The sequence below is a fragment of the Theobroma cacao genome, chromosome 5, assembly GCF_000208745.1.
Source record: "Theobroma cacao cultivar B97-61/B2 chromosome 5, Criollo_cocoa_genome_V2, whole genome shotgun sequence".
In the NCBI taxonomy this organism is placed as follows: Eukaryota; Viridiplantae; Streptophyta; class Magnoliopsida; order Malvales; family Malvaceae; genus Theobroma; species Theobroma cacao.
Genome location: NC_030854.1, coordinates 33,084,161 through 33,098,731, shown reverse-complemented (window position 1 = coordinate 33,098,731; position 14,571 = coordinate 33,084,161). Strand labels below are relative to the sequence as shown.

The 14,571-nt window shown below is 34.0% G+C and overlaps 3 protein-coding genes and 1 pseudogene across 3 annotated transcripts; 2 read left to right on the top strand and 2 right to left on the bottom strand.

Annotated features, from left to right (window-relative positions):
• LOC18599640 lies at nt 336-1,032 on the bottom strand. The gene is made up of 2 exons (XM_018121171.1): nt 776-1,032; nt 336-676 (listed from the first exon to the last, which is right to left on the bottom strand). The coding sequence occupies exons 1-2, from the start codon at nt 963-965 to the stop codon at nt 483-485; spliced, it is 384 nt and encodes a 127-aa protein (XP_017976660.1). The 5' UTR covers nt 966-1,032; the 3' UTR covers nt 336-482.
• Nucleotides 2,518-4,532, top strand: LOC18599639 (cytochrome P450 89A2). Its single transcript, XM_007029690.2, has one exon. The coding sequence runs from the start codon at nt 2,549-2,551 to the stop codon at nt 4,223-4,225; it is 1,677 nt and encodes a 558-aa protein (XP_007029752.2). The 5' UTR covers nt 2,518-2,548; the 3' UTR covers nt 4,226-4,532.
• On the bottom strand, nt 8,068-8,789 carry LOC18599638. The gene is made up of 2 exons (XM_007029689.2): nt 8,509-8,789; nt 8,068-8,408 (listed from the first exon to the last, which is right to left on the bottom strand). The coding sequence occupies exons 1-2, from the start codon at nt 8,696-8,698 to the stop codon at nt 8,215-8,217; spliced, it is 384 nt and encodes a 127-aa protein (XP_007029751.2). The 5' UTR covers nt 8,699-8,789; the 3' UTR covers nt 8,068-8,214.
• On the top strand, nt 10,187-12,224 carry LOC18599636 (annotated as a pseudogene).

The window sequence follows — 14,571 nt, the reverse complement described above, 5'->3', positions numbered from 1 at the left end:
TGATCGAATTTAAGTAATTCAGCCACTTCAAGCCATTTTAGAACACACCTTGAATATTTGAACTAATTTATGATATAAAACTATAGGCTATACGCTATTAAGTAGGAAACCACATGTACTGCTACAACTTGAATATTTGATGCTGCTAAAGAAGACATATTTTAGAACACAAGTGGCAGCCGGATTAGTTATTGAAAGAAATTCCAAGGTAAAATAACCCAACATATGCAACCCTTTCCCTTCAAATCTTTTAAAGGCCAAAATCAGTTAGGAACACGCGAATTACTCTAAAAGAAAATCAACTTGTTAGATCCAATTTTAATCATAACACAACATTAAACACCAAATCAGTCATCGCATAACATCTCCATTAATATTGCCAAACTTCTCCAGTTCATTACAACATTAAGAACACTGAACACCAAACTAAAAGTACAGCTAGAGGCTGTACATGTCACCCAAAAATCATTAGTAACAATTAACTAAACACGACCATCAAATAAGGATTCTAACTTCACTTTCCCACCTTTCAAGAGATTCTCAATTTCTTTAGGAGGGTTTAGCCCCAACCTTTGAGCTCTTTCCCAACGAGCCATCCGCGTTATCCCAAGGCACGGTCCATATGCCATGTTCATATCAAAATGCCTTGACACTTCCTCTTGCACATCAAAATCATCTGCTTCCTCCCAAGAAACCAATAAAAGTAAGTAAAGAAATATAATAGTATTTATTTTTTATAAATACCCATTAAGAGAAAAAGGGAAAAGAGTGTGGCCTTTGAGATCGAGGGAACCGCCGGGAGAAGTAAGGGCGGCGGGCTGGGTGATATCGGAACCGAAAGTAGCGGCGTGACTGGGCGACGGGTTTTTGGTTGATTTCGAGGATTTCGACTTGGTTATGCCTCCCCTACTGTTGTTCTTCTTTTGCCTGTAGAAACCCTTCATGTTCTTGGAAGTGGTTGCCATTCTCGATTCGCCTTCTCCTCCCCAAAGCTTCCGTTTAAATTCAAAATTCCAAATTTTGTATCTCCGAATTGTTTCTTGGGTTCTGGCATTTATCAAATTTTGCATTCCGATGCTGATTTCTAGGGCTGGGCCCTCGTCTTCTGGTTGTTTTCCATGGGCCTAACGAGTTAACTCTGCTTATGAGCCCGGTTACCAGTTCAGGCCTTCAATTTTAATCCCCATTTCCATCAAAATTGATATTTTAGAATATTAGTGTGACAATTTTCTTATTTATTAATTAATTTGTTATATTGAATGTAATTAATAGTAATATCCTATTTAATTGTGTTGGAATTTTGAGTTGTGAATATAATATATAAATTATATATATTTTTAAAGATTGGTTAATGGAATCCTTCAATTTGTATTTTTTTTATATCTTATGTGCGTAAAGTTTTTGGTATAAATGAATTAATTACTGAAATAATAAAATATCAAAGATTATGACTTTTTTTGCACCTAAGCATTTGACTCATTTGTTGATATACAATCTCCCTATCTAAAAAGTAAGATTCGAATCCCCCTCCCCCACTTATAATAAAAAAGATTGTGATTTTTTTGAAATATTACTTCATCATTTTTTTCTCCTTAAATTATATACATGCGTTTATATTTTTGATTGGATGATGAGCTTTATAATGGTTTGCAGTGTTAATATGTATATGATTATATAAATAAAACAAAATTATAATATGTTATCGTATAATTGTTTTACATAAACTTGTACATTGTGTGAGTATGCAACTATAGGGAAAATGAAACATAAAAAGGAATGTATACATTTATTATTAACAAAAAGACAACATACTATCAATTTATTTCTATATATATATATATATATATATATATGAGATTTGTTATTTAATTTTAATATTTTTTAAAGATCTCTATTAATTTAAGTAATGTGTTATTCAGGTAATTTTTTTAAAAAAAGTGTTATTGAATTAAAATTATATATTTAAAATATAAAGCGAGCTATATGTTAAAATTATTTTCTCGTTACAAGTTAAGATGAAAACATGTCCCTATAATATATTAAATAACTAGCAACTTGTATATTTACTATATTAAAAACAGAAATTTATTAAAATTGTATAATTTTTGTAAAAATAGAATTTTTGATAACATTATACACTACATAAATTCCACATTAATAAAAGATGAAATAAGTTTGGAAGATCTTTTTTCATCTAATAAACAAATGCATTTTTAGGATTGAAAATGTAAACCGATGTAATATGATATCAAAATTTATTCAATATTCTTCATTGAATAGACGTTTTATAAGAGATATTAAGAATTAAGATAAGCCTCAATTAAGATAAGAGAAGGACTTGTGATTCTTGAATTGGTGCTAAGATTTAAAAATGAAACCACGGTAAGCATTTAAAATACAGTTGAAGCTCCCGCTAATATCTCAGACAAAATATCTAGAGACTCACTCTCGTCTACCACCACAAAAAGGTTAGCCATTCTATCAATCTATCATCTTCCAATTAAAAAGCATAGTAGTATTCATTTCGTATCTCTCTTGACCTCGTTACATGAAGTCAAGCTTTTGCCAACAAACTCAAATTACAAATAATACTTGCCGCTCCCTCAAATCCTCTTTTATATACCCACCACCCAACTCTCTCTCAACCCAAAGCAACATGGAAACCTGGTTCGTCATTCTCGTCACCATCTCCATTTCTCTTCTCTTTAGAGCTCTCATTAACCTTCTTTCATCCCATTCAGAGAACCCTTCTCAAACACTCCCTCCGGGCCCTGCCAACATTCCCATTATCAGCAACATTTTATGGCTCAGGAGAACCTTTTCCGAACTGGAACCAATCCTCCGGAACCTCCATAACAAGCTTGGTCCGATGGTCACTCTCAACATTCTTTCTCGCCCTGCTATTTTCATCTCCGATCGCTCTCTCGCCCACCAGGCGTTAATTCAAAGCGGTGCTTTGTTTGCCGACCGCCCCGAACCTCCTTTCATAGCCAAGATTGTAACCTGTAATCAACATAATATCAACTCTGCTCCCTATGGTCCAACTTGGAGACTTTTGAGGCGTAACCTCACAGCTCAAATCCTCCATCCTTCGCGTATAAAATCCTACTCTCATGCTCGGAAATGGGTTCTTCAAATCTTGTTAGAATCCTTAATCTCACACTCTAAAACTGGAGAACCAGTTCGTGCTGTGGATCATTTTCAATATGCTATGTTCTGCTTATTGGTGCTGATGTGTTTCGGTGACAAGCTTAATCAAGAACAAATTAAAGAGATTGAGAGTATTCAGCGCCGTTTGCTAATAGACGTGGGAGGAAGATTCAACCTACTCAATTTCTGGCCTAACTTGACAAGGTTTTTGCTTCATAAACGTTGGAAGGAGTTCTGTCAGGCCCTCGAGGTTCAAGAAAAGGTGTTGGTTCATTTGATAAGGGCACGAAAGAAAGTGAAAGAGGAGAGATTGAGCAAGAGTAAAGAGGACAAAGAGGAAGCTGATGATGACGAGTATCTTTTGGCGTATGTTGATACTTTGCTTGATCTTCAACTACCGGAGGGACAAAGGAATCTTACTGAACAGGAAATTGTCACTTTGAGCTCTGAGTTTCTCAATGGTGGAACAGATACTACCTCCACTGCTTTGCAGTGGATTATGGCAAACATGGTGAAATATCCACATGTTCAAGAGAAGCTATTCATGGAGATCAAAGGGGTTGTGAGAGATGGAGAGGAAGAGGTCAAGGAAGATGATTTGCAGAAGATGCCTTACTTGAAGGCAGTGATCTTGGAGGGGCTAAGAAGGCACCCACCAGGCCACTTTGTTCTGCCTCATAGTGTGAGAGAAGACACAGTCCTCGGAGGATTTTCCGTACCCAAGAATGCTACCATTAATTTCATGATAGCAGAAATGGGGTGGGATCCGAAAATATGGGAGGATCCAATGTCATTTAAGCCTGAAAGGTTCCTTAGCAGTGGCAATAAAAGCGGGGAAGTCTTTGATATAACAGGAACTAGGGAAATCAAGATGATGCCGTTTGGGGTAGGGAGGAGGATTTGTCCTGGACTCGGCTTGGCCATGCTTCATCTGGAGTATTTTGTGGCAAATCTTGTTTGGAACCTCGAATGGAAGGCTATGGATGGAGATGAGGTCAGCTTGGAGGAGAAGCAGGAGTTCACGGTGGGGATGAAGACTCCATTGCAGGCCCATATTTATCCTAGGAAAAGATAAGATACTGATTTTTACTAGGATATTATACTTAGGTAATTGTCAGTCTAGCTTTTCTTTTTCTGGAAAGGCAGTCTCGCTTTTAATATCAGTCCAGTGATATACCCATCCTTCTGATCCAGGACTTGTAAACCTTTGTCAAATACGCTTCTATATGTTAAACCAGAATGATACGACTGATCAGCTCAGGGCAATTACAACCTTCATTGATTTCACATATCTTAAGCCCCGAAATTCATGTGGCTGTTCATGGATTCATCTAATGTAAGTCTTATTAAATCAGAATGGAAAAGCTAATGTTATGTTCGCTTGCCTGGTGAAATTTTTCTTCATTTTTCCATTGGCTACTAAAATTACTCAAAGTTTAATATCATAAATTAGTTCAATTTATTTGTATAATTCCGTTCAGGGAGTTTACAAAGCCAGCATATGATTCAATTCCATGACCAAGTTTTTATCCTTAATTGATCAGCAACACAAAGTTTTTTGTCTAATACATCTATTGAGATTTTTTTTTTGTTTATTTCTTGAATTAATCTTAAATGAATTTAGTGGAACCCAAAAGAGTGACTGATGGATGATCGAATTTAAATAATTTAGCTACTTCAAGTCATTTTCATTCTGTCAAGACATCTTAAATTTCATAACCTAAATGCTAAGGTTGTCGAATTTAAGCTAAATTATGACATGATATATGAGAAGCTTGGCAGTGTCCTATTTGGTACATTTATGACATTAAATGGATTGAGTTCTGGATTCATGTGTGGTTGGATACTGAGTACAGTCGAGTTAAACTCCACTACAAGATAAAATAACTTATTATTTGTCGTGTACTCCAGCAGCAGTAACGTTGCTTCCATTGATCTACAGATATGGAAATAATTCAATAAACGATGATAATGACCCTTATGAATGAATCGACTACTTCAACTGATGGACAATAAATGTTATAAAGGGGTGTTGGAGTTATCTACTTGCCTGGAAGAAGTGGGTGTATGGGTGGGTCTGTTTGTAATGGTTCCTCTTGATGGAAGGAATTATTTCATTCCTTCCTTTTAATGAAAGCAGGATGATAATCTTCCAAAAAATTACTGTCAACTTAGGTTGAGAAATATTGGCCTTTGATTGACCTACTCGATAAGGTTGCATATTGGGCTCATGTTAAGCATTAACTCTCCTGGATTAGCCACCTGCTTTAATTTGAACTTGTGTTAAATCATGGGAACTAGGAAAAACTTTTGATTCTCAATCCATTTTCAACAATTTGGACACGCCATTTTTTTTTCTGGCGAATTTGGGAAGAACATGGAAGATGAAGCAAGGTTCAAATATAGACCAGTTAATCCGTTGTCTTTGCTTTAGTGAATTTTTAGATAACCAATAGACCGGAAAGAAAATTGATTCCAAGAGGCAGAGGAATTAGGGGCTATGGGCTTTTGGGGCTTCATCAAAAGTAGTGTTAGAAAGACCGTAGACCTGAAATTGTAAAGTTGAAACAATAGGCAAAGGGCCATCAATCCTTTTAGGTGGAAGCCCATTAACTCAATCTTACATATGATGCAAATACAAACTTGGCATGCACGCTCAAATGCTTTCTTTTTTATCATCTTCAACATTCAACTCCAACACCACTATGTTGATTTTGTTTCAAATTACAAGTTTAATATGGAACTAATAGCCAAAGCTTCATCTATAAACTTTCCGTGGAGTAGTGCTTCAAACATATTCTCTTTCCATACATTAGAGGTAAATCTTTTTCCTCTTACCTGAAAGAGCATTAGACAAAGTGAAAGTTTTCGTATGCTTGATGTCGAAATAAGTACTTGAGAAATGACTTTGGATTTTAGTTATTCTACAAATAGTTATAATGATAAATGTAGTTATTATGCAGAAACAAATAATGATTCAAGAGCCTTATAGGAAAAGTGATATATATATATATATATATATATATATATATATATATATATATGAATATTTGATTTTAACAAGTTTTACAAACAGATTAAATTGATAGTGGGTTTGGAAGATTTGGTCTTTTATTGTATTATGATAACAAATTAAAAGTTCATAGGAATTTTAAAAGATTTGGTAAATATCTTGGTCTAAAAAAATTGGAAAATTCAATTTGCTTGTTTCGAAATAGATTTGGTACACATAATTATTATTATTTAGAATATAAAATTATTATCGCATATGTTGTATGTAACGTATAAGATTTTTTATTTCATAACAAAAACTAACGTGCTTGCTAGCTATGACAAGCCACAAGTCATTATCNTGTTTTATATATATATATATGATTTTGATTTTAACAAGTTTTACAAACAGATTAAATTGATAGTGGGTTTGGAAGATTTGGTCTTTTATTGTATTATGATAACAAATTAAAAGTTCATAGGAATTTTAAAAGATTTGGTAAATATCTTGGTCTAAAAAAATTGGAAAATTCAATTTGCTTGTTTCGAAATAGATTTGGTACACATAATTATTATTATTTAGAATATAAAATTATTATCGCATATGTTGTATGTAACGTATAAGATTTTTTATTTCATAACAAAAACTAACGTGCTTGCTAGCTATGACAAGCCACAAGTCATTATCAACCAATAAGTAATATGGATATTTTTTTTATGTCGTTAGATATATATATGAATGAACATGACCAAGTAAGAAGAATCAGAGGTAGTTTTAGGTCCCTAATAGTGATGATGTCTTTGGATTTGTTATTGCAAGTGCACAACACTATCAGATTTTAACATTTTTAGAGATGAAAGAGCTGTTATAGTGGCAAGTTATGTATGTGAGATAATCGTTTCTGCTTCCATGATTTCAGATGGAAAATGTAGCTGGGTTCTTGTGTTTCTATGGCAAATTAAACCGAGCAAGATTTAAATTCAACTTTCCAGTCTTTACTTAACTGTGTGCTTTGAGTTCTGTCATAATTTTTTTGAAAACCCTAATATATTGTCTATTAGTATAGACACTCTTGCCATGAACATGTCCAGATGAGAAAAATTCTCATTTTTCAATTTAAGTTGCTTGTCAAGCCCAAACCAAATGGTAGTTATATGTGGTGCAGCATCTTCTTTTTCACCTTCTCCTTTCCCTTTAATAAGAAATTAAATTGGAATTCCACTCACATGCATAAAAATTAGATGATAGAATTGCTTCCTTTACCTTTCCTTTTCTCTCTTCCACTTCCAACTTATTTAAGGGCAATATGTGGATACCTAATACTCTGATAACTGACATGAGAACAAGTATGTAACAGTATTTAAACAAAATGAATCAGTAGCACTAGCACCAAATAGGCACACAAGTAACTTTAAGATCTTCCCATTGTTCAAAAGATGGCTTAACATGATTGTACAATGTGATTCGTCATATGCATTGACCAGTGAAATTTCATGTACCCGCAATTCGGCATTGGGCATATATTCTACAATCATTCATCAGGTTACTTAACCCTAAGACTGCATGATAGATTAAAGCTTGATAAACTACTTTAATGTGTTGATAGTATAAGCTAATATTACTCTATACCCTTTAATTAGATCAATAAACAACTAGAATTTCCCAGAGTTGTTACAAGCTATACACTAGCAAGCAGGAAACCACATGAATTGCTACAACTTGAATATTTGATGCTGCTAAACAAGACATATTTTAGAACGCAAGTAGCAGCCAGATTAGTTATTGAAAGAAATTCCAAGGTAAAATAACCCAACATATGCAACCCTTTCCCTTCAACTCTTTTAGAGGCCAAAATTAGCTAGGAACAAGCTAATTACTCTAAAAGAAATCAACTTGTTAGATCCAATTTTAATCATAACACAACATTAAACAACTAATCAGTCGTCGCATAACATCTCCATTAATATTGCCAAACTTCTCCAGTTCATTACAACATTAAGAACACTGACCACCAAACTAAAAGCACAGCTAGAGGCTGTACATTTCACCCTAAAAACATCAGTAACAATTAACTAAACACGACCATCAAATAAGGATTCTAACTTCACTTTCCCACCTTTCAAGAGATTCTCAATTTCTTTAGGAGGGTTTAGCCCCAACCTTTGAGCTCTTTCCCAACGAGCCATCCGCGTTATCCCAAGGCACGGTCCATATGCCATGTTCATATCAAATTGCCTTAACACTTCCTCTTGCTCATCAAAATCATCTGCTTCCTCCCCAAAAACCAATAAAAGTAAGTAAAGAAATATAATAGTATTTATTTTTTTATAAATACCCATTAAAAGAAAAAGGGAAAAGAGAGTGACCTTTGAGATCGAGGGAACCACCGGGAGAAGTAAGGGCGGCGGGCTGGGTGATATCGGAACTGAAAGTAGCGGGGTGTTTGGGCGACGGGTTTTCGGTTGATTTCGAGGATTTCGACTTGGTTATGCGTCCCCTACTGTTGTTCTTCTTTTGCCTGTAGAAACCCTTCATGTTCTTGGAAGTGGTTGCCATGCTTGATTCTCATTCTCCTCCCCAAAGCTTCCGTGTAAATTCAAAATTCAAAATTCAAAATCTTGTTTCTCCGAGCTGTTTCTTGGGTTCTGGGATTTATCAAATCCTGCATTCCAATGTTGATTTCTCGGGCTGGGTCCTCGTCTTCTGGTTGTTTTCCATGGGCCTAACGGCATAACTAAGCTGGGAGTTAACCCTGTTTATGAGCCCATCTACCAGTTCAGGCCTTCAATTTTAAGCCCCATTCCGTCAAAATTAATATTTTAGAATATTCGTATGACAATTTTCTTATTTATTAATTAATTTGTTATATTGAATTAAGTAATAGTAATATCCTATTTAATTGTGTTGGAATTTTGAGTTGTGAATATAATATATAAATTATCTATATATATCTAAAGATTGGTTAATAGAATCCTTCAATTTGTATCGGTTTTATATATATCTTATGCGCGTAAAGTTTTTGGTATAAATGAATTAATTATTGAAATAATGAAATATCAAAGATTATGATTTTTTTCAAATATTACTTCATCATTTTCTTTTTCTCCTTAAATTCTATACATTCGTTTATATGTTTGATTGGATGATGAACTTTATAATGGTCTGCAATGTTAATCTGTATATGATTATATAAATAAAACAAAATCATACTATGTTATCGTATAATTGTTTTACATAAATTTGTACATTGTGTGAGTATGCAACTATTGGAAAAATGAAATGTAAAAAGGAATGTATACATTTATTATTAACAAAAAGACAACATATTATCAATTTATTTCTATATATATATATATATATGAGATTTGTTATCAATTTTATATTTTTCAAAGATATCTATTAATTATAAGTAATGTGTTATTCATGTAATTATTTTTGTAAGAAAGTGTTGTTGAATTAAAATTATATATTTAAAATATAAAGCAAGCTGTATATTAAAATTATTTTCTCGTTACAAATTAAGATGAAAACATGTCCCTATAATATATTAAATAACTAGCAACTTGTATATTTACTATATAAAAAACAAAAATCTATTAGAATTAGATAATTTTTTAAAAAATATAATTTTTAATAACATTATACACTACATAAATTCCACATTAATAAAAAATGAAAAAAGTTTGGAAGATCTATTTTTATTTAATAAAAAAACATTTTTTTTGATTGAAAATGTAAATTAGTGTAATGTGATATCAAAATTTATTCAACATTCTTCATTGAATAGACGTTTTATAAGAGATATTAAGATAAGCCTCAATTAAGACAAGAGAAAGACTTGTGACTCTTGAATTGGTACTAAGATCGATTTAAAAATGAAACCATGGTAAGCATTTAAAATACAGTTGAAGTGAGCAATCAGTAGCATCCCGCTTTTATGTTAGACAAAATGCCTAGAGACTCACTCTGGTCAACCACCACAAAAAATGTTGGCCATGCTATCAATCTACCATCTTCCAATTAAAAAGCACAGTAGTGTTCATTTCGTATCTCTCTTGACCTCGTTACATGAAGTCAAGCTTTTGCCAACAAACTCAAATTACAAATAATACTTGCCGCTCCCTCAAATCCTCTTTTATATATCCACCACACAACTCTCTCCCAACCCAAAGCAACATGGAAACCTGGTTCATCATTCTCGTCACCATCTCCATTTCTCTTCTCTTTAGAGCTCTCATTAACCTTCTTTCATCCCATTCCGAGAACCCTTCCCAAACACTCCCTCCGGGCCCTGCCAACATTCCCATTATCAGCAACATTTTATGGGTCAGGAGAAACGTTTCCGAGCTGGAACCAATCCTCCGGAACCTCCATAACAAGCTTGGTCCGATGGTCACTCTCAACATTCTTTCTCGCCCTGCTATTTTCATCTCCGATCGCTCTCTCGCCCACCAGGCGTTAATTCAAAACGGTGCTTTGTTTGCCGACCGCCCCGAACTTCCTACCATAGCCAAGATTTTAAGCTGTAATCAACATAATATCAGTTTTGCTCCCTATGGTCCAACTTGGAGACTTTTGAGGCGTAACCTCACAGCTCAAATCCTCCATCCTTCGCGTATAAAATCCTACTCTCATGCTCGGAAATGGGTTATTCAAATCTTGTTAGAATCCTTAATCTCGCACTCTAAAACTGGAGAACCAGTTCGTGCTGTGGATCATTTTCAATATGCTATGTTCTGCTTATTGGTGCTGATGTGTTTCGGTGACAAGCTTAATCAAGAACAAATTAAAGAGATTGAGAATGTTCAGCGCCCTTTGCTAATAGGCTTGGGAGGAAGATTCAACCTACTCAATTTCTGCCCTAGCTTGACAAGGTTTTTGCTTCATAAACGTTGGAAGGAGTTCTTTCAGGCCGTTGAGGATCAAGAGAAGGTGTTGGTTCCTTTGATAAGGGCACGAAAGAAAGTGAAAGAGGAGAGATTGAGCAAGAGTAAAGAGGACAAAGAGGAAGCTGATGATGAGGAGCATCTTTTGGCGTATGTTGATACTTTGCTTGATCTTCAACTACCGAAGGGACAAAGGAATCTTACTGAACAGGAAATTGTCACTTTGAGCTCTGAGTTTCTCAATGCTGGAACAGATACTACCTCCACTGCTTTGCACTGGATTATGGCAAACATGGTGAAATATCCACATGTTCAAGAGAAGCTATTCATGGAGATCAAAGGGGTTGTGGGAGATGGAGAGGAAGAGGTCAAGGAAGATGATTTGCAGAAGATGCCTTACTTGAAGGCAGTGATATTGGAAGGTCTAAGAAGGCACCCACCAGGCCACTTTGTTCTGCCTCATAGTGCGAGAGAAGACACAGTCCTTGGAGGATTTTCAGTACCCAAGAATGCTACCATTAATTTCATGGTAGCAGAAATGGGGTGGGATCCGAAAGTATGGGAGGATCCTATGTCATTTAAGCCTGAAAGGTTCCTTAGCAGTGACAATAAAAGTGGGGAAGTCTTTGATATAACAGGAAGTAGGGAAATCAAGATGATGCCGTTTGGGGTAGGGAGGAGAATTTGTCCTGGACTCAGCTTGGCCATGCTTCATCTGGAGTATTTTGTGGCAAATCTGGTTTGGAACTCGAATGGAAGGCTATGGATGGAGATGAGGTGAGCTTGGAGGAGATGCAGGAGTTCACAATGGGGATGAAGACTCCATTGCAGGCCCATATTTATCCAAGGAAAAGATAAGATACTGATTTTTACTAGGATATTATATATAGGTAATGGTCAGCCTAGCTTTTCTTTTTCTGGAAAGCCAGTCTAGCTTTTAATATCTGTCCAATGATATACACATCCTTCTGATCCAGGACTTGTAAACCTTTGTCAGATAAGCTTCTATCTGTTAAACCAGAATGATACGACTGATCAGCTCAGGGCAATTAGCTGCATAGTAAATTCTTCCAGAATTGTAGCAACAGCCTTCATTGATTTCACATATCTTAAGCCCTGAAATTCATGTGGCTGTTCATGGATTCATCTAATGTAAGTCTTATTAAATCAGAATGGAAAAGCTAATGTTATGTTCAGCTGCCTGGTGAAATTTTTCTTCATTTTTCTATTGGCTACTAAAATTACTCAAAGTTTTATATCATAAATTGGTTCAATTTGTTTGTATAATTCTATTCAAGGAGTTTACAATGCCAGAATATGATTCGATTCCACGACCAAGTTTTTATCCTTAATTGATCAGCAACACAAAGTTTTTTGTCTAATACATCTACTGAGATTTTTTTTGGTTTATTTCTTGAATTAATTTTAAATGAATTTAGTGGAACCCAAAAGAGTAACTGATTGATAATCGAATTTAAGTAATTCAGCTATTTCAAGCCATTTTCATTCTGTCAAGACATCTTAAATTTCATAACCTAAATGATAAGATTGTCGAAATATAAGCTAAATTATGACATTATCTATGGGAAGCTTGGCAGTGTCCTATTTGGTACATTTATGACAATAAATGGATTGAGTTCTGGATTCATGTTTGGCTGGATACTGAATACAGGCGAGTTAAACTCCACTACAAGATAAATACCTTATTATTTCTAGTGCACAGCATTAATGTTGCGTCCATTGATCTGCAGATATGGGAATAATTCAATAAACGATGATAATGTCCCTTATGAATGAATCGACTACTTCAACTGATGGACAATAGATGTTATAAAGGGATGTTGGCGTGATCTACTTGCCTGGAAGAAGTGGGTGTATGGGTGTGTCTGTTTGTAATGGTTCCTCTTGATGGAAGGAATTGTTTCATTCCTTCCTTATAATGAAAGCAGGATGATAATCTTCCAAAAAAATAATGTCAACTCAGGTTAAGAAATATTGGCCCTTGATTGATCTACTGGATAAGGTTGCATATTGGGCTCATGTTAAGCATTAACTCTCCTGGATTAGCCACCTGCTTTAATTTGTACTTGTGTTAAATCATGGGAACTAGGAAAAACTTTTGATTCTCAATCCATTTTAAACAATTTGGACACCCTTTTTTTTTCTGGCGAGTTTGGGAAGGACATGGAAAATGAAGCAAGGTTCAAATAAAGACCGGTTAATCCGTTGTCTTCGCTTTAGTGAATATTTAGATAACCAATAGACCTGAAAGAAAATTGATTCCAAGAGGCAGAGGAATTAGGGGGGACAGGCTTTTGTGGCTTCATCAAAAGTAGCGTTAGATAGGCAGTAGACCTGAAAGTGCAAAGTTGAAACAATAGGCAAGGGGCCATCAATCCGTTTAGGTGCAAGCCCCTTAACTCGATCTTACATGTGATGCAAATACAAACTTGGCATGCAGGCTCAAATATTAATTCGATTAATTCGATTTTAGATATATAATAATTAAATTAATCAAATATTTTTTAAATAATTAAAATTGAATCGAATTAACCGAAATCGAACTAATTCGATTAGTTCAATTCGGTTTTTAAAAACCGAACTTAACAAAAAAAATTTTGTTTGTATATATTTATTTATATTATATTTTTTAAAATAAATCAATATTACAAAAATATTAAAAATGATTCTAAAAAATTATAATAAATAAAATAAATACTCATATAATTTATATGATATAAACAACAATAAATAATTTAAGTTTAGAATTTTTTTTCATGTAAAATCTCCATAATACCCTTATTTAGGTTTGGTTAGTTCGATTATAAATTTTTCTAGCTAAAACCAAATCAAAATAATTTTGCTAATCTAACTATCCTAATCGAATTAACAGAAAAACCGAACTAATCGACCCGAAAAAATCGAACTCATTTTAATTCTGTTCGATTTATATTTGCTCGTCCCTACGCTTAGATGCTTTTTTTTTATCACGTTCAACCTTCAACTTCAACACCACTATGTTGATTTTGTTTCAAATAACAAGTTTAATATGGAACTAATAGCCAAAGCTTCATCTATAAACTTTCCATGGAGTGGTGCTTCAAACATATTCTCTTTCCATACATTAGAGGTAAATCTTTTTCCTCTTACCTGAAAGAGCATTAGACAAAGTGAAAATTTTCGTATGCTTGATGCCGAAATAAGTACTTGAGAAATGACTTTGGATTTGAGTTATTCTATAAATAGTTATAATGATAAATGTAGTTATTATGCAGTAATAAATAATGATTCAAGAGCCCTATAGGAAAAGTGATATATATGATTTTGATTTTAGCAAGTTTTACAAACAAATTAAATTTATAGTGGGTTTGGAAGATTTAGTCTTTTATTGTATTATGATAACAAATTAAAAGTTCATAGGAATTTTAAAAGAGTTGGTAAATATCTTGGTCTAAAAAAATTGGAAAATTCAATTTGCTTGTTTCGAAATAGATTTGGTACACATAATTATTATTATTATTAGAATATAAGATTATTGTCGCA